General features: G+C 37.2%; 1 protein-coding gene across 1 annotated transcript in view; it reads left to right on the top strand.

Annotated features, from left to right (window-relative positions):
• The window catches only part of LOC121414017 (ubiquitin-conjugating enzyme E2 J1-like), a 28,326-nt gene extending 11,778 nt beyond the window's left edge, over window positions 1-16,548 (top strand). Inside the window, exons 2-7 of the mRNA XM_041607057.1 lie at window positions 4,186-4,259; window positions 10,267-10,398; window positions 10,747-10,831; window positions 12,446-12,551; window positions 13,799-13,922; window positions 15,893-16,548. Of these exons, the coding sequence (XP_041462991.1) occupies window positions 4,186-4,259; window positions 10,267-10,398; window positions 10,747-10,831; window positions 12,446-12,551; window positions 13,799-13,922; window positions 15,893-16,489 (1,118 nt within the window). The 3' untranslated portion in view covers window positions 16,490-16,548. The remainder of the gene's footprint in view (window positions 1-4,185; window positions 4,260-10,266; window positions 10,399-10,746; window positions 10,832-12,445; window positions 12,552-13,798; window positions 13,923-15,892) is intronic.
• The last annotated feature ends 5,804 nt before the right edge of the window (window positions 16,549-22,352 follow it).

Here is a 22,352-nt window from a genome sequence, read left to right on the forward strand (position 1 = left end):
CAAATCCCCATAGAGAAAGATGTAACCAAAATTGAACACTGACGACTCTGCTGAAGTATCAGCAACCGGGCTTTTTTTAAGAGTCCCGTATCGTCAATTAAGAACGCACGAAACGCCCTTACAGGGCGAGATCTAATTGGTCATTTTGCGTAACTAAGAAAAACATTATTTACATATTATTACTAAGTTCGTGTCTCCTAGGGTTCAACACGTATTGGGAATGCTTTCTTTTGAAAATTCACCTGCTGTTCGGGAAATACTGTCTTTAAAATTAACAGGTGGATATTTCTTTGCGTCCAACTAAAAAAAAAGGCTTAATTGCTTTTGATTCTTTTTTTACACAGTATCACATAAACGAGATAAACGTATTTTTTACACAGTATCCCAAGAACGTATTTCAGGCTTCTTTGATATCCTAAAATAAATTCAGAAATTGTCACTACACATCCAAGTTTTTGATCATTTTTATCACATCTGATGATTCAAATCTTAGCCTTTCCGTACAAGGTATATCAACATCTACTCCAGTCACATAATCTGGAAAGTTTTGTAAGTCTTCAACAGTAAATACATCACAAAAGTATTTAAGGACATCTGCCTTTTCCTTATCAGTTTCTACTAGAGATCCATCATCTCTTCTAAGACTTCCTATCTGACTTCTACCTTTGATATTGCTAATTGCGTAATTCCAAAAAGCCTTAGCCTTAGGATTAAAGTTGATACTTTCCACTAGGTCATCTTCAAAGTTATGACTGGCTGTTCTTGTTGCCTTTCTTAGCTCATTCTTTGCCTTTTTATATGGATTTAAGTCTGCTCGTCTTTGTTTCTATAATCACTTTTGGTATAGCGCTTCCAGGTTCGTGCTTTTTTCTTAAAAAGTTTCAGGATTGGTTTAGTAATATAGATGTTCCATTTTTTGTCTTTACTACATTGTCTCATTGGAACATACTTTTTGACAAGAACTTCCATTTTCTCTTGCAGCAAATTCCATGCTCGATCACAATCAAGTAATTCAAGTTCATCCTCCCAATTGATTGGTTCAAGAATAAGTTTCATAGATTCATAGTCTCCTTTCTGAAATATCGTAGGAGTTTCTTTTGTTTCCAACATTTTCAGGTCATTATCTACATTCAATTGGGCAAATAAGCATACATGATCACTAAGTCCTAATGATGGAAGATACTGCAGAGCAGTAACTATGGTGTCAGTGTTAGCAAGCATTAAGTCCAAAGTATTGGACTTCTGTCCGCTTCTATGACATGTTGGTTCCAATACATGTTGTATAAGATTAATGATTCTTGAATAGCAGTTAGGAACATGTTTGAAGGATGAATGGGCGATGCTTTCACTTATGACTTCTCCCAGTCTACTTCGGGATAATTAAAATCTCCAGTGATCAATAAGTACTTTTCTCCATTCTCACTGGCTGCTTTAATAAGATCATACAGTTTCCTGTTATATTCATTTGAACTTGATGGACTCCTGTAGATACATCCCACTAACAATCTATCTTTTCCAGTTAGCTGGATTGAACACCATATGGATTCGGTAAAGTCTACGGAAAAGGAAACTTCATGGGCATTTAGTCTATTACTATTATATACTACCACTCCACGAAGACTGGATTCCTGATCAATATTTGTAAATGTCTGAAATCCCTCTAGTCTTAACACTTCCGGGGTGGCTTGAACAAACTTGATTTTTGGTGCTACTTCACATATCATAACCAAATCTGGCTTTTGCACTCCAATCACAATGAGTAGTAGATTTTCCATTTTGTTTAATAACGAGTCAGAATTTGTGTATAGCACTTTCAAATTGTTTCGGCTGAGTTGTATGCCATTATTCACTTGTTCTCCAGTAGAACCCTTGAGTCATACTGTTTTAGGAGCCCCACCAATTGCTCCAAATGTGCCATCTATTTCAATATCACTATCACTGACCTCATCGCTAGATGTTGGAAGAGATGAATTACTCACAGTTTCCTTGAGATTTTCATCTTGATGGGCTGATTTTGCTCTATCGTCTTTTATGAAGTCTTTCTTTCTCCATCGTGATACTATCTTACCATGTCGTATCATCAGGCTATCTTCGCCTTGATCCCTCCTTGCCCTCAGCTCTTGGCGTAGCTTCCAGCTCTCTTCACGCTGCTGCTTCGTCATGTCAGGAGCGATGTGTTTCTCCATCTTTCATTCTCACGCAACTTCCTTGATGCTGCTAGAATGTCCCTCTTCATGCTTTCGTTTTCCAAGTGTACAAGCAGAACTCTTGCTTTATCCTTATCTTGCCTTTGGCCTCCAAGGCGAATAGCCTTATTAATGATGACATCTTCCACTTTGAGGCTATTTGTGACAATGTCTGTAATGAGTTTCTTGTCTTCAGCTACCCTATCTTGGATCTGAACTTGTTTCTATTCTGGTACATTGTAGAATACAATATTATTTTTCCTTCGCTCTCTGTCAACCAGTTCTTCCATCGTGATCATGCTTACAACACTCTCAATGCCACCATATGAGTCAACGTGGTCAATATTTCACTGTTTTTGTCATATCTTGTAGATCTTTTATCAGTTTCTAGTTCTGACCTCTGGAGTATAGTTACTCTTTGCCTTGCTTGACCTGAACCATCATTGGTTAGCCCTTGCTTGCTTGCTTCTGCATAGGATTTTTTCACCTGTTTAGACCATCATCAACCATTTCTTTCATTGTCTGTTGAGCATTTTGTAAGATTTTCCCAACAGCTTCATCCAATTCTTTTTCCACATTACTACACAAGATTGTTGTTGTCTTTTTATTTTTCACTTTTAGCTTTACTGTGTCAATTGCTTCCTTTTCGCAATCAACACAGAACCAGTGTGCTCTATTTGATTCATTTGTGAAGAAATGGTACATATCAAGTGTAATATTATGGCAGGTCATACATGACCATCTCTCACATGCCTCACATTCAATCATATGTGTAACACCTTCCTCAGGGCAGTACTCACAGTCATATGTATCCTTACTTGTGCTTGCACCTTCACCTTTCTTTCCTGATGATTTCTTTGTTGTAGGTTTGACTTTATTCAATTTCTCCTGACCTTTCTTGTCTTCTTGAGTATCCTTGTTTGATTCTGTAAAGGATACAGAACGCATGGCTTTTGGCTTGGATGTTTTATCAGGTCCTCTTCCTTTGGCCCCTTCGTTTACTTTCCTTGTCCCTGCAGCTGCTCGCACTTTTCCCTTCTCGCCCTGCTGCCTACATACGCCGGTACGGTCGTTGGGTGCGGGTGGCGAAGCTCTGGCTGTAGGGGAGGAATAAACTTTGTTTCACAGGACAATGTCAATGAGGAGAAAATTAGAATATATCATATTTCATATAATAAAATACAAAAGTGAGTGAGTGATGTCATCAGTTCCCTCATTTGCGTACCATATTGCTCACCGGTATGTGTATATAAATATGTGAAATTAAGCGAAAATTAAAAATGTCATAACTTTTTTATTTTACATCCGATTTTGATGAAATTTTCAGTGTTATGCTTCTTGGATTTTCCATGTAGATCATTTTTTATTCAAATCAACATTTTGTTGGGGTGGACTTGTCCTTTAAAGGAGGTGCCGTGGCCGAGGGGTCTAAGGCCCCTGGCTATGATCTACATGGAAAATCCGACACCTATGCCCTTTTATCCTGCTTTCAAATAAATGGAAATGCTAATAAAAAAATATTCCTATGTGTGTTATTGATAAAAAAGCTAAAGGTAAAGTTAGTACTGACAAAAAAATGAAAATCATCAATAAATTTGATGTCATTTGGTGTCTTAAAAAGACCTTTCAAATAATACCAAAAAGAACTCTAATTCATCAAGGAAAGTTATTCATTTTAAGTCATGGATATATCATATTCATCCAATTTTTTGGAAATAGGACCATTTTGAACCCAAGTCTTCAACATTTTGCAGCTTGGATATCACTAAAAGAAAGATGGATATCACTAAGACATAAGGGGTTACTGGGAAATGGACAAAGTGTTAAAAGAGGCAGGCTTGTGGTCACTAGATGAACTACATGTAGGTCTAGGATAAGGATAAGACCGTGTGGAATAAAGCCAAATGAAGATATTAAGTTGTAGTCCAAGTCACTGTAGAGTGTAATAACCTGTATTGAATGATTATATTCTACATTCTTTATATTCTTTTTTCCATAGCTGTAAAGCGGTTAATGAAGGAAGCTCAAGAGCTAAAGGATCCTACGGAACAGTACTTTGCTCAGCCACTAGATGTAAGTGATGCCTGTATGGTAGATTTTTTTGTTGTTGTTTTTTTCAATTTCATGTGATGGCCATCAAACCTGGGGCACGTGTAACAAAACTTGCTGTAATAACAAATTTGCATTAAGAGTTAAAAGCTACTAAAATCCTTCAATCTGATTGGCTGATAGTACATTGTGAATTTGTTATTACAAGTCTTTATGAATCAGGGCCCTGTTGTATGAGAAGCTGGGTGGGGGAGGGGGCGCTCACATACATTTTGTAAACAGAGATTTTTTTTAAGGGAGGTCCCCCTTCGTTTTTAATCCTTCGACCTGGGTCTGACATCATCTCAGAGATGCCAACCAGTACAATTTTATCGTATTTAGTACGATAAAACAAGTAAAATACGACAGTACGATTTTGGCCATCAAAAATACGATTTCCCGACTTTCTGTCATTGTCCTGTTTTTTTAATCAGCGTTCTCGCCAGTGTTAGCACCATGCGTGCGGAAATGGAGACCAAGTGGAACCATGCGTAAAATTTCAGCGACATGCGTGGCGACATGCGTGGAAAAATTAAATGGAAATATTCAGAAAAAATAATACACTCCATGAACTCATCTTAGTGATATCAACTTCATTTATCGGGTTGCGCCGAAGTCCCACCAACTTAAGACCACTTACAGGCCTACTACGGCTAGGAAAGTGGCAAGGCGCCCAGCTAGCTCGCGGCTGCTATTGCGGGCATATGACGGCACGGTACGGTCGTTCCGTTGCCTATTCCCCCGTCTGCCCCGCACATCACACCGGCTATGCTCTATGACCTACCGGTAGCTGCGCTTACTGAACTTGGAATAAATGCATTGAATGTACATACAAGGAACATGTACTTGTACTGTGTTTGTCATTTATCCCGCCCTCTATACACACAATGAACGAATAGCAAAGGAGTACTGTGTTTGTCATTTTATCCCGCCCTCTCTGCACACAATGAACGAATAGCAAAGGAGTTTGAGAACTGTGCGTGACCGCTATGGTGCATGGATGTTAGGCCTGGGACGATTGTCATTTTTACCATTCAATTATTTCCTGAAAAAATAATCGAATGATTCGATTGTTCGTCGGGAATCAGGTCTTTTAAGTCACAATAGTTGACCTACTTTATGGTGAAATCTCCATCAAAGTCACATGTTTAGAATAAATGAAAGTAGGTATTATACATGCATCCCTCCAAGTGCCACACCCCTGCATATGAATGATCAGCCCAGATTGAACAGCCAGTGTAAAGTCCAAAGATGTAAACAACTCATTCATGAACTATTCTTTGAGACTGACCCCAGGTGGAGCATTTCTTGAACAATTTCATCCCTTGCCCACACCATGTCCCCGCCCCCACTTGTGGCACTGTCCACGATTCTACACATGTATTTCAAAAAAATATTTTGAAAAATATTTAATTTGAAATACCTTATAAAATTATGATTTTTTATCATTTGAACCTACATGTATAACTGGGTCTATTTTTGAAGACTAGTCGAGAAAGTACCGGTGAAGACGGGCGCATGTTGGAATGTAGTTTTCATTGTGTGAGGGGGATAGAAAAAAGGTTGCATTATTGTTTTGAAACAAAGGAATTCTCCGGCTCCCACCCTTATCTTTCTCTCTCTCCCTCACACACACACAGATGGGGGAGGGGTCAATTTATTTCTGAAGTCATGACCTCTCCTGATAAGGGAACCACTGCCTTCTTCTTTGTTTCCCCAAAAGTTTCATTGGCTATCCGAAGGTCCAATCAGCTCAAGTGAGATTGGTTGTGTGTTTTCTTATTGTTTTGTGCACGCAGACAATGAACTCATTTTGTGTATCGAGGGCAAGGTTGGGTGGGATTAAAAAAAATTTGGAGCGCTTTCATGTTGGTGTGTAACTGTGAATGTAATACAATCATTGATTATTTTTGAAAAATTCTCTCGGTACCATAATTTTTAAACCTGTATGAAGTGCCATCATTGTTTTCTTGTCATTTTGTTATTATTACTTGGGTATTCGAGTTCTCCCAATGTCATAATCGGGATCTGCCGAACATTCGATTTGTGTAAATTTTGCTAATCGATTGGTGATTGGCGGCATGCCAATCGAATCATTTGATCAATCGATGTTTACTCCCAGGCCTAACATTTATGTGCATTTGTGTGGGCTTAAAAATACGCCACAATGGGGCTTCCTTGGCGTCTCTATTTCATGAAAAGGCCGTCGCTTCCGCGCTCCGCGAGGGAGGGGTGAACCCCCCTCCCGCACCCACCCCCCGGGAGTGGCAGCACAAGTCCCCGACATGGGTGAATTTTTGGTTACACTTCGTAATTCCGAAGCTTCGTAATTCCGAAGGTTCTTTATTCCGAAGGTTCGTAATTCCGAAACACGTAAATTGCCTATACCTCGATGTTCGTTAATCCGAAAGCGAAAAAGGGTTCGTTAATCCGAACATTTGTGGCGTAATTCCGACGATTCGTTATTCCGAAGGTTCGATAATCCGAAAACGAAATAAGGTTCGTTGTTCCGAAGGTTCGTTAATCCGAAAACGAAATAAGGTTCGTTGTTCCGAAGGTTCGTTAATCCGAAAACGAAAAAAGGTTCGTTGTTCCGAAGGTTCGTTGATCCGAAAACGAAATAAGGTTCGTTTTTCCGAAGGTTCGTTAATCCGAAAACGAAATAAGGTTTGTTTTTCCGAAGGTTCGTTAATCCGAAAACGAAATAAGGTTCGTTAATCCGAAAACAAAATAAGGTTCGTTAATCCGAAAACAAAATACGGTTCGTTAATCCGAAAAATGAAAACCGGGAAAGCAGAGGCAGAGGCAAGGGGAGGGGGGCGGGGACACTGTTGCCGTTCAATTATTATGAGGATGCGAAGGCAAGGGCGGCAGAACGAATTTTCGTTGGGGGTAAAGCCAAAAAATGAAACTCATACGTCAAAAGGGCACTTTGGTGATATTTTCACCTTAAGATTATCATCTGCTTGAAGTCATTGTGTGTTTGATAGTGATTAAGTAGAGAAAAACTTTTTTGAAGTGACTTCTTATTATGGCAAAATGTATATTTAGGCTTTATTTTTCGGGAGAGAGTATAATGAGCGAGCGGCTTGGTAAAACAAATTCAAAGGTGAAGTTGTATAACTTTTTTGTGGTCAATTATTCTTAAAATGGCATTATTGCGAGGTGTTGCGAGCGTGAATCACAAGCTAAAACTTTAGGTTATTTCAATAAAAAATGAAAATTAGTTTTTAAAAATCCGAGCAGATTTCTGCTGTCATTAAAAAGATGTGCATCTAACTAAAGAATTAACACGAGCGCAAAACGCGAGCTTAAACATACTGACCAGAAAAGAAACATGTTAAAGAAAGCATTTAGTGACCTCTTTAGGATGCATATTTCACCAATCGAATGAGAGTGCGAAGCGCAAGCTGAAAATTTTCAATATTCCAGCCCTGAAAACTTAACTTGTATACTTTAAAAAGAGTATTTTATTTAAAAAAAAACATGAAAAACGGCATATTTATTTTTGAAAAAGGAACTTTCCCATTTGGGAAAATATTAATTCCCCTGTTTGTTATTTCATTTTTGATGTCCCCTGCCTCCCTCCCGGCGGATCAAACTCTCGTCAAATAGAGGGGGGGGGACAATTTTTTTTAGCCATATTTTCCTTGATCGGCAGTTTAAAGTTTATTTTTGTTTGTTTCTTTGAAAGGGTAGTCCTAACAGTCAATAATTAGCTTTATCCTTATAAAATAAAGTAAATATGTAATAACATGATAAACCCTTCTTAAATAATGCGAGCGCGAGCTATATATATATTTTAATATGTTTGTGATCTTCAAAGCGAGATGCCTATGTAACTAAATTTAGATAATAACTGCTAGCAAGAAGCGCGAACAGAATTTTTAAATATATAAGCTCTGACCTGATCTAAAGGGGACATTTTAAGAACTTTTTGCAGTTAGCCATGAAGACGATGCGTGTTTTAACCAATGGCGGCGGAAAGTATTTTTTTGGGGGGGGGGGCAAAGCAAAAAAAAGGGGCCAAAAGGGGCAATTTGGTGCAAACGGATATTTTCACCATTAGATTATCATCTGTGTAAAGAGGTTGTGTGTTTTGTAGTAACTAAATTGAGCACAATTTTTTAAGTGATCACTAAAGTTATATATTTACGTTTCATTTCTGCGAGCGTAGAGAGCAAGCGGTTTGGGGGGAAAAGTCAAATCTGAAGATGTAAAATTCACCTTTTTGGTCAATTACTGTTAAAAGGGCATCCTTGTGAGATGTTGCGAGCGAATCACGTGCTCAAACTTTTGGAAATTTCATGTGGGCCTAGAATGATAATATTGATATAGATATTATTTACCCAGGGAAGCCACTTCAGTTCTGAAAACTATTCTCCCAGCTATTATTATTTTTTTACAAGAATGCTTAGAATGTCCAGTTTTTAGGTTGGAAAATCGGAAAAATTTGGCTCACGTTTCTCGCTCGCATCAAGTATTGTTCATTGAGGAACTCATTCTATTCCTGGTTACAAAAAAAAGAAGTATGAAATGTCCAGTTTTCAGGTTGGAATATCACAAATTTTAAGCTTGCTGTTCGCGCTCTCATTATTTAGTTCGTGAGATATATATTCTATTCATGAGTCACTAAATGCAGTCCTTAAAAGATTACTTTCTGAAGCCTGTTGCATAAAACTTTTTACCTGAGAAAACTCTGGTAAAAACTGAAAACTAAGGTTAGTCTGATTTCCGCCATTGACTTTAGCACAGGGCAAAAACTCCTGTAAAAACAACCTGAGTTTTCTCAGGTAAAAAGTTTCATGCAACGGGCCCCAGGTCAGTATATAAACAAATTACAGCTCGCCCTCGCATTAATTCTTTAGAAAGATACACATCTTTCTCACGATTACAAAAAATGCTCCGAATGCTCACTTCGCGTCTTGTTACATGAAATGTCTACTATAGTTTGAGCTTGCGATTCGCGCTTTCAACATCTCACAAGGATCATTATTAGTATTATTTTTATTTTTATTACCACCAGCAGAAGCTGTTATTAAAAATGACATCCCCTCCAATACAAATCCTATTATCTAGAGGTTGCTCGCACGCTTCCAACACACTTGATCCCCTGCATCTTTAATTAAACCATTTGCTTAGGCAGCAATTGCTCAGATAAAATCGAAATTAGCCTATGCTTGATCAGGGCGCCTATATTCTTAATGAAATACATGCTTTGGCCCCAACACACGCATGTATCATCGATCGTTATTACTATCATTGCATAATATCGTGTAATCTTGTAATGACAACATCGTTTTTGTTACCAAAATGAATTATTTTCATTTTCGGAAATACGAACCTTATTTAATTTTCGGATTAACGAACCTTATTTCGTTTTCGGATTAACGAACCTTCGGAATTACGAACCTTATTTCGTTTTCGGATTAACGAACCTTCGGAATTACGAACCTTATTTCGTTTTCGGATTAACGAACCTTCGGAATTACGAACCTTATTTTGTTTTCGGATTAACGAACCTTCGGAATTACGAACCTTATTTCGTTTTCGGATTAACGAACCTTCGGAATTACGAACCTTATTTCGTTTTCGGATTGACGAACCTTCGGAATTACGAACCTTCGGAATTCCGAACCTTCGGAAATACGAACCTTCGGAATAACCGAACCTTCGGAATTACGAAGCTTCGGAATTACGAATGTATGCGGAATTTTTTTCTGGCGAGAACGCTGCTTAGACCTGGGTCTTACATCATTTGTTTTGTTTCTCCCTTTTCCCCTCATTTGTTCAGGGTTAGAATTTCAAAATCTATAGACATGAGTCTATTTCTACAGAAATGCTTTGATATGGGTACCTATTATCATTTGTATAGTACAACAAAAGGACCCTTTGATGTGGGTATGGATCTACAGTTCTCAGTATTTTGTGTTTATACATATTTTTATTTCATATTTACTTTCTTTTCTCTTCTCTGCTAATGCATAAATAGGACAATTTATTTGAATGGCACTTCACCGTAAGAGGCCCACCAGACTCTGATTTCTCTAAGGGCGTGTATCATGGTCGTATCACCCTACCACCAGAATATCCCATGAAACCTCCCAGTATCATGCTATTAACAGTGAGTACTCTCATTCTGTAGCATCAATTGAAAAAAAAAAAGATATAAAGTTTTGAATACTGTATTGTTAATTCAACTCTAAAAAAAATTAATCAATATGGAAATGAAGACTAAAAATAAGATGGGGATTAAAAGATTATGAATCAAGTTTTAAAGAGAGTTAGCTGTGGCATTTTGAAGTTTTCCACATTTGTTCTGTGCAATGTTTGCCACTTTTTGATGAATATACATATAGTTTCTTTGATAAATTGTCCTTGTTGATATATTAAAAAAGGCAAACATTGTATACAGTACATGTATGAGTATGCACACACAGATGTTCATACATTTTGCATTATTTGTTATCAGCCCACAGGAAGGTTTGAAGTCGGCACCAAGATCTGTCTGTCCATCTCTGGTCATCATCCTGAAACATGGCAACCGTCATGGAGCAGTAAGTGGACGTCCGGGCCCCGTCTTACAAAGAGTTGCGATTGATCCAATTAATCGTAACTCCATGGAAATCCATCAGTGCCATACGTTTTTCTACAGGAAATTTGCAAAATGGCCATTGTAAACAAAGGAGAACACACCAAATTGTCAAGAAATCAATAAATTTATGGATATACATTCATATCTAGAAAAACAAACATGCGTTTTATATGATGACTCTGCCAGCTTTTCATAGTTGGCGATTGATCGGATCAACCGCAGCTCTTTGTAAGATGGGCCCCTGACCACCCACCTCCCCTTCGCTCTCCACCCCAGTCATACATTTCTTCCTTTTCTCCCTCCCCCTTCTTCATTTACTTCATTTGGTTACTTTGCCATATAATGGTAATTTCAATGAAACATTTGATTATCATTATAATTATAATAGTAAGTATAATAGTAAACATCTAACAATGTACAGCAAAAAATGCATTAAATAATTTAAATTTAGAAATAGTAATAAAAAAATGAGTGACATAGCATTAAACATTCAAATTCAGACAAAGTAAAAAAAGACAGTGACATAGGTATTAACAAACATAGATAAATAAAAAAAAACTAAAGATACATGTGCACTGGGTGATGAATGCTTAATTGAAAGTAGAAAACATAAACCGGCATAGAGATGTATAAAGTAAAGAGCGGAGAGTGTTATGCGAAGTGTGTTTTCTTATATTTCCTTTTAAAAGTATCAATTGAAGTTGCATTCTGGAGTTCTCAATCTAAATTATTCCATACATTTCCTCCTGCATATCTTAAGCTATTCTTTAAAAACTCAATGTTTGATTTAGTTTATCGATCCCAAGTCTATTTTTGGTCCCTGAATCAAACATTTGTCTTATAGTTAATTGCAAATTAGTAATTGATTGCAAATTTGCTCCTTGAAACAAGAAGTTTAATCTGATTTGCTACAGCTAACGTTGATCTGTCAGTTGTAAAATGGCAACAGAATATTTGCAATTGATCGCAAATATTTTCTTGCAACACCACCAAAATCTTTTTGCTAGAGGAAGACAATACAAAGTAGACCATACTTAACACTCAAAGTGCAAGGAATCAACAATATGTACTGTGTATGATTGACAGTTGAGCATTGTTACCATATTATTGTTTGGCAAGCTACTACTTACTAGGCATTCCAGCTGTCCTTTCAATCTGCTGTCTTTGTTTCTTAATATTCAGATTCAGTAATAATGAATATATCAAATACTAATATCTCTTTATACCATAACTATCCCTCAATCTTTGGACAATATTATTATTATTTTCCAGATTGAGGTTTGATGATTTTTTTTTTTAGGCAGAGAATTTTATTCACATGTATATATAGTATGTTTTCTTTCATCACACAGTCTTCCCACTCGCTTTATTTTTTATTACGGAAGAATATAAATTTTGAAAATTTCATATACTTCACAAGATCATAATCATTTCATAGTATTCTAAAGTAGTATAATAAAATATTCCTGAAGGAATCTCTGTTGATAATGATTTAAATTTTACAATAAATTAAGTTCTATGATATTGTTGATGATTTAAGAGCAACCTATATATTTTATCTCTTCTCTTTATCTAGTTCGCACAGTGCTTCTGGCTATCATAGGCTTTATGCCAACAAAGGGTGAGGGTGCTATAGGCTCACTAGACTACACACCAGACGAGAGAAAAGTGCTTGCCAGAAAGTAAGAATAATTATGTTTCAATTCCTAAGGTCTATTACAAAAGAATGTAATCAACCCTAAAAGGGCCATTTTTTGTACACCCATCTAACAGCCAGAGGGGGCAGATTAAGTTCAGTATTTCTAATGTTGATTTATATATGTATATATATATATATATATATATATATATATATATACAGTCCGACCTCTCTTATCCGTACACGTTGGGACCAGCACCAATCCGGATAAGGGATTTATCCGGATCTGGAAGACCCAATATTAAATACACGCAGCTGCCCCCGCGATAGTAGCTGCACGTAATCTATTTAGTGGGCATGCACAGACAGTATTCACTGCAGTGTCAGTGCAAATTATAGGCGGTATTTTTACAGAAATAAAATTGATTGGTGGCCAAAAGTGTTGGATAATTTACCTGCTCAAAGGATTGAGGTATAAATCGAGCATACCTCAAAAAAAAGAGAATGAATGACTCAATGAAACTAAGTTTTACAATTAGATCATCGCGGTTTCTATCGCAGCTTCGCAACGTCAGCCATTGATATACTGACTGTAGGCTTAAACATGATAGATGGCGCTGTCCGTATTGAAGCCTAGCGAGACGTATGTTGTTTTGTCGGGAAACAAAAAGAGAATGTAGTGAAATGTTTGCACTGCGCCCCAATTTCCTGGAAAATTATCCTGCCTAAGTTCTTTCAGTGATTTGGGTGAGATATGTTCATGAAAAATAATGTTGTTTTAGGTAGACTATATTGGAAAATATATGTAATCAAAAGGAGTTTGCCTATAGGATTGAGTTTAGATTATTTATTTAGATTATTTATTCACTTACCGTGCTACTAGATTGAATTTTAAAAAAAATCTCAGCAAGTGTGCGTCTGGATAATAGAGAGATCCGGATAAGGGGAAGCCGGATAAGAGAGGTCGGATATATATATATATTTGTTGCATTTCGAAAAATTGCAATTAAATGTACTCCTAATCAATCATGAACCATGGACATTGTAACCAATCATAAATGATAAAAAGATGAAAATAACAATTGGAAAAAAAGAGCAGCAGCTTACAAGTTTGATGCATTGCCATAGTGAGAGGTCACAAAAATATAGGTAAAGGTAACAAGAGAATACCAAAAACATTCCGGATACAACCCCATGATCCAATGTCTGATCAACCCACCTCACGTTTAATTTTCAGAATAGATGACCGGAAGTTCTTACCATTTTTGTAATGTTGATGTATTGTATTAGATCACAAGAATGGAAATGTGAGGCTTGTGGAACACCGAACCGTAGCATCCTTCCTCCCGTCACAGCCAAGTCAGCAGCAATGCAGAAAGAAGCTGCAGAGCTAGCCGCTCAAATCCAATTCAAGGTAATAATGCTTTAATTATTCCTCTAAGTTAAAGGAATTCAGTAATCTTTGTTATACAACTTCCAAGAATGTTCTGTAATCTGATTCAAGTCTTAAGTTTATTTCATTTCTCAACTCAATATAAGATCAGAAATAATTGCACAGATATAAAATGATAACCATACAAATCAATACAAATGAATATACCGGTACATTGCAAGCAATATGACTATACAAGAAAAGTATTAAATGTTTATGGTGAACACTGTATAACGTGATAATCACATTACCAATAACAATATATACAATGGAAAATAGAACAAAGTGTAAGCCATTCTCGATTAAAAAAAGAAAAAAATGCAAGGCTACCTTTATAACTCTTTTTTTTCAATATATAAGGTTGAGTAAATGGAGGATCCACTAAAAAGCAGGGCTTGTTGGGTGTGGACCCCTCAGAGAATTACCGGGTAATCAAAGATTTGGTAGTACAGATATAAACGAAAATGAAAATGAGAGAGAGAGGGAGAAAGAAAGGTTGATGTGATGGTAGATGAAGAAATACCGAGATACTGGATGAATAATTTAATCAAATAGACAAGGTGGTGCACATATGTGGTTGAAAGAGGAAAGGAAGATGGAGTAAAAAAAAAGCAAAAGAATGAAGGGCATAAGACTGATGAAGGGGATTGAGCGGAAGAGAGCAAGGTAGAGAGGTAGAGAGACGGTCAGGGAGGAAGGGGGGGGGGGGAGAAAGAGGAGGGTAAAGGGGATCGGTTATCGACTGCTCAATCGGAATTTGCTTTATATGATTCAAGAATTTGTTTCTTCAGTTTAATCTTAAAACAGTTCAAACTGGTAGCATTTACGATGTCATTGATGAGTGAGTTCCAGTATTTGGGGCCATAGAAGGCAATTGTTTTTTGTGCGAAGAGAGTACGGGTACGTGGAAGGTGGAAGCGACGGGATTGTCGGGTTGGATAATTGTGAATAGCATTGTTTTTTGTAAACATGATCATCAAAATGTTTGGTAGTTTATTTGTGTTCAATTTGTACATGAATTGTCCTGTTTGAAAAAAGAAATAAATCCGGAAATTTGAGGAGATTTGACTTGTAGAACAAACCATCAGTATGACATCGAAAAGGAGCATTGTGTATAATCCTTACCTTCTTCTGTAGAATAAGCATTTTTTTCGATGAGACTCTTGTAGGCGTTACCCCAAGCCAGTATTCCCTAATTGAAATACGTATAAGTAGAAGTATAAGTGAGAAATAAAGTGTAAATAGTGTTGATTTTGGAAAGAAATGACGAAGTTTGTTCATTATACCAACATTCCGCGATACAGTTTTGGATATATTTTGAATATGAATGTTCCATTTTAATTCATCGTCAATTGTGAGCGCTAGGAATTTGGTTGATGTGACCCTGTTGAGAGGTGTGTTGTCCAAATTGGTCCAAATCGGATCACATGATATTCAGCGAATTGCACTATTGCATCCAAAACGCACTATCCTGCACTCTGCCGTCATACCAAAAGTACTCTGACGTTAGAGTGCAGGATAGTACGAGGTCTGGAATTATCTGAATTATCTAGAATATAGATAAAATATAGCATTTGGGCAACCCAGTAACATGGGGGGTTGTATAAAACAAACAATACACGCATTCTTGTGCATAGAGGACCTAAATAATGAACTCTGCTCGACTCGCCAAATGGATATACCACACTCAGTCTTGCGGACCTCGGTGCGGTATATCCATTGGCTCTTCTCGCACATCGTTCATTATTTGGCCCTGTATGCTCGCGCTTACGTGCATTATTTGTATACTAATGTATATTTAGATCAATTGCTGGGTATCAAAGGTCGTTGTGTATTGGGAGAACAAGCCATTAGATATATGATTATGTTTTAATGTTAAAAAGTCATTGAGGATCAGATTTACCTTCATGTGTCCCTGATATTTTTCTCTTACTTTGTGATTATTTTGACAGAAAGAGGAGAAGAAGCAATCAAGTACATCGGAATCACCATCAACCCCTCCAGCCGCTGAACCTGCCGCCGCCCCAGCCAACGGCCAAGTGCCTGCCCCCCTTCCACCGCACCCTTTCAACATGATGAACCCCGGTATGGGGATGGGTCAGATGCAGCCCCCTTTTATGCCTTTACCACCGAACTTCATGATGCCAGGCCAGGGACAGTTCGGCATCCCCAACCACAATCCAGCCACGCCTTCGCAGCCAGCGGAAGTCAGCAGTGCCCAGCCACAGGTGGCTGCAGATACAAACAGTCCTGACACTCCAAGTGGTAGCAATCAGTCTTCCGCGTCTCCACCCGTAAGCCAATCACCGCCTACCACTGACAGTTCAAACAGTGATGGGGTGAGACAAAGAACTAATGTTCCTAGTCAATCCAGTTCGTCTTCCCCTCCCAACCAAAGCACCAGTGGACATACCCCCCATCGTCCGTCAGAGGAACGAGGACTCCAGGGGATAATGTGCCCCTTGGTTACAATGAGCATCTTCAGTTTCGTCATTATCGTCCTCATCTTCAGACGGGTGTATCTCACCTATGCTTACAAATTCACCTGATGACCCACTCTCGAGTACTCTTTGGTATGAAGAGATAAAGTAATCCATTTCAAGGACCTGAATGGGGGAAAAAGCACTTCTACCCTTACATGTAAAACTTTCTTTTTTAAAATGCATAATATGCTTTATGCGGTATCTGGTTCGTAGCAATAATTAAGTGGCTCCCACGCACATATATTCTTTGATCTTATACACATGTAGACGTCAAACCCTTGAGTTCCAGATGAATCTTGCAAAATTTCCGGGGGGGGGGGGGCTCACAGAGAGTTAAGTGTGATTTGGGGTTGCACTTAAATTCCCAGTTGCGTGCGGTATAAAAGGCATCATCGCATCGGTCAATCATGTAAAGAGGACGAGAGCTACAATATACTTTGTGATAATCATTAAGATTGCGCATCACATATCATGTGCGCATCAGTATTCAACAATGATGCTAAGTCACACTTAACTCTTTATGAAACGCCCCCTCCCCCTGAAGAGCCTTTAAAGAAACTACAATTATGATAATAATGGTATATATACCCAGGGTAGCCACCCCAGTTCTGAAAACTGTTCTCCTAGCTCGCCCTGCTATTGTTATTATTATTTCCCTCCTGAGAATAATGCTTTCATCTTTATTACAGTGAATGTGCCGTCAGTAATGCAGTATTCACTTATCCTCTAGTCAAGCCCTAGATATGTTCATATTTGGTGCTTGTTGCCAGACGAAACAAAAGCGACCTTGCATGTGCATTGATCACATGACATCAGCTGTACTTTTGCAGATTGGTCAGTGAATCTGAATTTGTTGTATTTACATGTAGCATCCAAAAATTTATTCAGCTTCGTCTTATTTCCCACTTACCTGCACATTGACAGGCATTTTAAGTTATTTCCAGCAAGTTTTGCTTCAATCTGTATCACGGCGGAAAGTAACCAAGGACACAAGTTATTTTCAGAAGGCATCTAGTAAACACCTTGAAAGCTTTTATTTTGTTATCTCTAACTACGTATTAGGGCCCCTTTGCATGAAAGCTACTATTATGCTTACCCTACCAACCAATGGTAACTACCATGTTAACGGTGCTCAACAGCCAATCAAAATCAAGGATTCAATGAAAGTTCCTTTTATGCAACAGGCCTTCGGACATGATGTGCTATTACAAGCTATTTGTACACACTGGCGGATCCAGGAGGGGGGGCATAGCCGGCTCGTGCACCCCCCCCCTTGAGAGCTATAATCAAAATTTGTAATGTAAATATACCGTTTTTACCCAAGTGTGCCCCCCCCCCCCTTTTGAAAGTTATGACTTTTTGGGGGGGCTTTTCAAATTTTATGTAGACAAATTGACCTCCAATATTTTAGATTGAAAACTTTTTTTTTTAGATTGAAAAGCTTTTATTTTGTTATCTCTAACTACATATTAGGGCCCCATTGCATAAAAGCTACTATTATGCTTACCCTACCAACCAATGGTAACTACCATGTTAACGATGCTCAACAGCCGATCAAAATCAAGGATTCAATGAAAGTTCCTTTTATGCAACAGGCCTTCGGACATGATGTGCTATTACAAGCTATTTGTACACACTGGCGGATCCAGGAGGGGGGACATAGCCGGCTCGTGCACCCCCCCCTTGAGAGCTATAATCAAAATTTGTAATGTAAATATACCGTTTTTACCCAAGTGTGCCCCCCCCCCCCCCGTTTTGAAAGTTATGACTTTTTTGGGGGGGCTTTTCAAATTTTATGTAGACAAATTGACCTCCAATATTTTAGATTGAAAACTTTTTTTGGGGGGGGGGTGGAGGGCTCGTCAAATTTTCATTGGAAAAATGAGCCCCCCCTTGGAAAACTCTGGATCCGCCCCTGTGTGTACACGTAGATTATTGAAAAAGATTAGGCTTGGGAGTAGGACTCTGAACAGTCGATGTATTCGATCAGTTTACCAACAATTGGCAACCGAGTACTACTTTTTGCACTAATCAAATGCTCACCAGTTGTGGATTACTGATTTGAGACCTTTGATTATTAAAAGTATATGGCTATAATCTTTGATATTTGAAAACGAAGTGTAAGATAACAAAGGAATCTAATGCATTTCAAACCTTGTTGGACGGTTGAACTGGCGAATCGCGCATCATTCAGCTGTGTTGATATGCATGTCATGGGCACTGTACTTGGACAATTGGCTGTGTGACCTTGTCCATTATGAGTGACCACTACTAGGTCATGCAAATATATGTAGGTCAACTTTTTTCATGATTTCTGATAATCTACCCCAGTGAAAAATTGCACAGCATAGGAAGGGTATTCATCCCAAGCCAACGAAATGTAGATTATTGAAAAAGATATGTTGCATTCCTTATCGATTTCTGTAACACTTTCCATGTTAACTTCTATTGCATAGACAAGGAAAACTATCACTTTCTAGGGAAACTTGATATATAGTACGCACACTCGTTTTTCAGCTTTGCTTCGGTAAAGATATCTACTTCCAGCTTGCCCCATAAGTTATAATTTGACCATCATCTTTACCAGATTATATTCTTGATATTCACCATGTATTTACATATTACTTTACTGGCATTATATCCTTTTTTTTTAATTTCTCATTTTGACTAAATTTATTGCACTAATTCATAACAGAATTTTGCACTGGTATGAAGTTAATTGATACCTTACCTTTTTTAATGCATCTTCCAGAATCTGGTCCAATAACGTGCAGACATTACAATAGCAACTCTTTCTCATTTATCCCTGTTTACCTTACCCAGTTATTCATGGTTCCTTGGTTCATACACAGTTTAGTACTTATGGGTCTTCCAAAAACTTGTTTTTTTCCTTTGGAATGTTTTGGGTTGTAAAATAGTAATATATTATATGAAATAGCTATGTAATTGTACATAAGAGTATTATTTTGTTTCATAATGCCATTCCAATTATATGTAATAAATAACACAATTGAGTAGATGACAGTTGTAAATTGTGACATTGATTGTATGTGTGAATTGTAATTGCTAGTTTATCACTGATTGAATGAATGTATCTTTACGAGGTAACAGAAGTTGTATTTCAAAAAAGTTTTAAGTAATATGTTCCGGGGCCCATTGAAGTACTTTTAACGGGCACCAGGAGAGTTAGTGTAAGCGTGTGGCCTAGTAGTTTATACCCTTGTCTTTCAATCGGAGGGTCGTCGGTTCAAATCCCAGTTCAGTAAGAAAAAATTCATTGGAGTGTGTGGTCTAGTGGTTACTTTATACCCTCACGTTTCAAGCGGAGGGTCATTGGTTCCAATTCCATTCAAATTACATTGCTAGTCCCTATTCCCCTAATTCTGCTCCTGAACATTCCTTCAAACCAACCCAATTACTCCTCTAATTGTTCGAGAGCTAAAACAAGTAACTACTGGAATCGTGTGTTTTGGATTGGCCAAATTCGTATTTGACGTAGAATCCTGCTCTCACATCGAAGTACTGAGAATTTCTTTTTTTAAATACACGTAATACAACCTATTGCTAGATCTCTATCTTTTGAAAAACCAGTTAGAAAATCCAGGGGAGGTGTTCCACAAAAAGTTAAGTATGACTTGCTTAGTGCTGGTGCGCACATGATATGCAACACACAATCTTATGGATAATATGCAGTAGCATGCGTACTCTAAGAACGATTTGGCCAATGCGATGATGCCTTTTATACAGCACGCCACTGGAAATTCAAGTGCAACTCTTATAAAGTCTGCTTAAACTCTTTGTGAACCCCCCCCCCCCCCCGATTGGGTGAATATCTGTTGATGGCAAGTAATTGTGGATCATAAATGTCCTCATTTTCTTTTAAGGCCACCGCACCCCGTACGACTGTTCCCGATCCGATTTTGGAACAGATCGCATTTTACTCATTTTCTGAAAATATGAATGGAAAATATCATTTTATTTGAGGTTTGAATTAATTGAAATAAAACTAATATAACCATCATGAAAGATTGCAAGCCTTTATTTTGGAGTAAAGTTCAAATTAGTTTCAAATCGTAGCCAATCATATGACTGCTATGACATCATTACAACTAGATATTAAATTCGCCTTTATTCTAAGAAGGATGATAGCATTGTCACAGATAGGAACATAGGTATTTGTGCGATGATTTAGAACATTACACAGTAAGATATTCCATGTTTCAATATTAGAATCAAATTATACTACGTTTTATTCCAAAATGGGGTCTCAGACCAATCGTAAGGTGTGCAGTCACCTTTGACAGACCAGAAACAAATCAGATATCTTCACACGATTTAATACTTCTCACTCTTTATTCTTTCATCATAAATAATGCATATCAAAATATGCATTTATTGGCAGGATTGATTGGAATACATTTAAATGCATAGATAGTAACGTAATCATAATCAAAAAGAAGAGATGAAAGATTGGGGCTGTTCCACAAAACCAACACATTCTTCTATTGATTGTGTCACAGCTCTCATTTATATAACAGACATTTCTACTGGCATTCACAATACTTAAATTATGATGGTTTTAAGGGACAGGCTAGTGGGTTCTCAATATTCTTAGTCCACCCTAACAAAAAACTTACTTGAATTTTTAAAAAATCAAACAAACATACAGCTGAAAATTTCAACGAAATCAGGGGAAAGTTTCGACATACATTTTACAATACATTTGTTAGGTTATAATAATGGACATTCCACATTATAAAAGGTGAGATCATAAAAAGGTTATATTTCATATAATGAAATAAAAAAGATTAGATGACATCGGTTCTCACATAATTTGCAATCCAAAAAGAAAGTGTAAAGAGCTGTATTGTAAAATGAGCAAAACTTCAAATTGTCATACTTTACATCAGATTTTGATGAAATTTGAAGCGTTAATATTGTTTGATTTTCCTATTTTAATTCAAATAAATTTTTTGTTGGGGTGGAGAATTCCCCCAATAAGAATATCTAAAACAAACACATAAAAGCATCTTGTCAAGGCGTAGATAAAAGTTTGCTCTGTTCCTAACACACATTTTTCAAGTTTAATGTTGTGCTGCTATAAATCACTTGCAGATGTCACAACTCTCTTTTCTCTCTCTCGTCCTTTTCTGTGTGCACCTAAAAATTGTGCCAAATGTGATATTCAAAATTTGGCATGTAGATGGGAAATAAGATATTTTAGTGTCATTAAAACACAATATCCAACTCTTAATGTCAACATTTTAACACTGACTGTTAACATTAAAAAAAAACTTCATAACTTCCTCTTCTTCTAAACAAAAATAAATCAATAAAATATAATTAATTAATGAAATATGAAGAGAAAATGAATGAATGAACTAACAAATATTTGAAATAAAGAAAATAATAAAATTGGAAATAAAGCAAAAAAAAAATAAAATATAAATAAAAAATGATAACATTGGATGACTTACTGAGTGACATCACAATAATACCAGAGTTGTTCAAAGTGCAGTTCAGGCATAGGAGATCATGCTATGATTGCTAACTGCTGAGAATTTGGTTATGGTTCGAAGAAACTTCTTTATCATACAGATCTTATATGAAGATGACTGATAATATCATGATTTTTTTTTTCATAAATGGACTCGTCTAGTATGAACACAAAAGTATAAATGTCACTGACATGTAGATGATGCCATAAACAAAGGGGGAGGGGAGAAAAGCAATACATATAATTCATATGCTTGAAAAGCAGCACATATACAATTCATTCAAGGAGATACTGATTATTCATATTGCCTTCTCTCTCTACATACATGTAAGAATCAAAGTTTAGCAATGCCTTCTATATCTGAGGGGGGAGCAATTCTTCAATATTTATGTCATTACCACATAGATATTACCATGAATAAAACAATACATA

This window comes from Lytechinus variegatus, chromosome 4, assembly GCF_018143015.1.
Source record: "Lytechinus variegatus isolate NC3 chromosome 4, Lvar_3.0, whole genome shotgun sequence".
In the NCBI taxonomy this organism is placed as follows: domain Eukaryota; kingdom Metazoa; phylum Echinodermata; class Echinoidea; order Temnopleuroida; family Toxopneustidae; genus Lytechinus; species Lytechinus variegatus.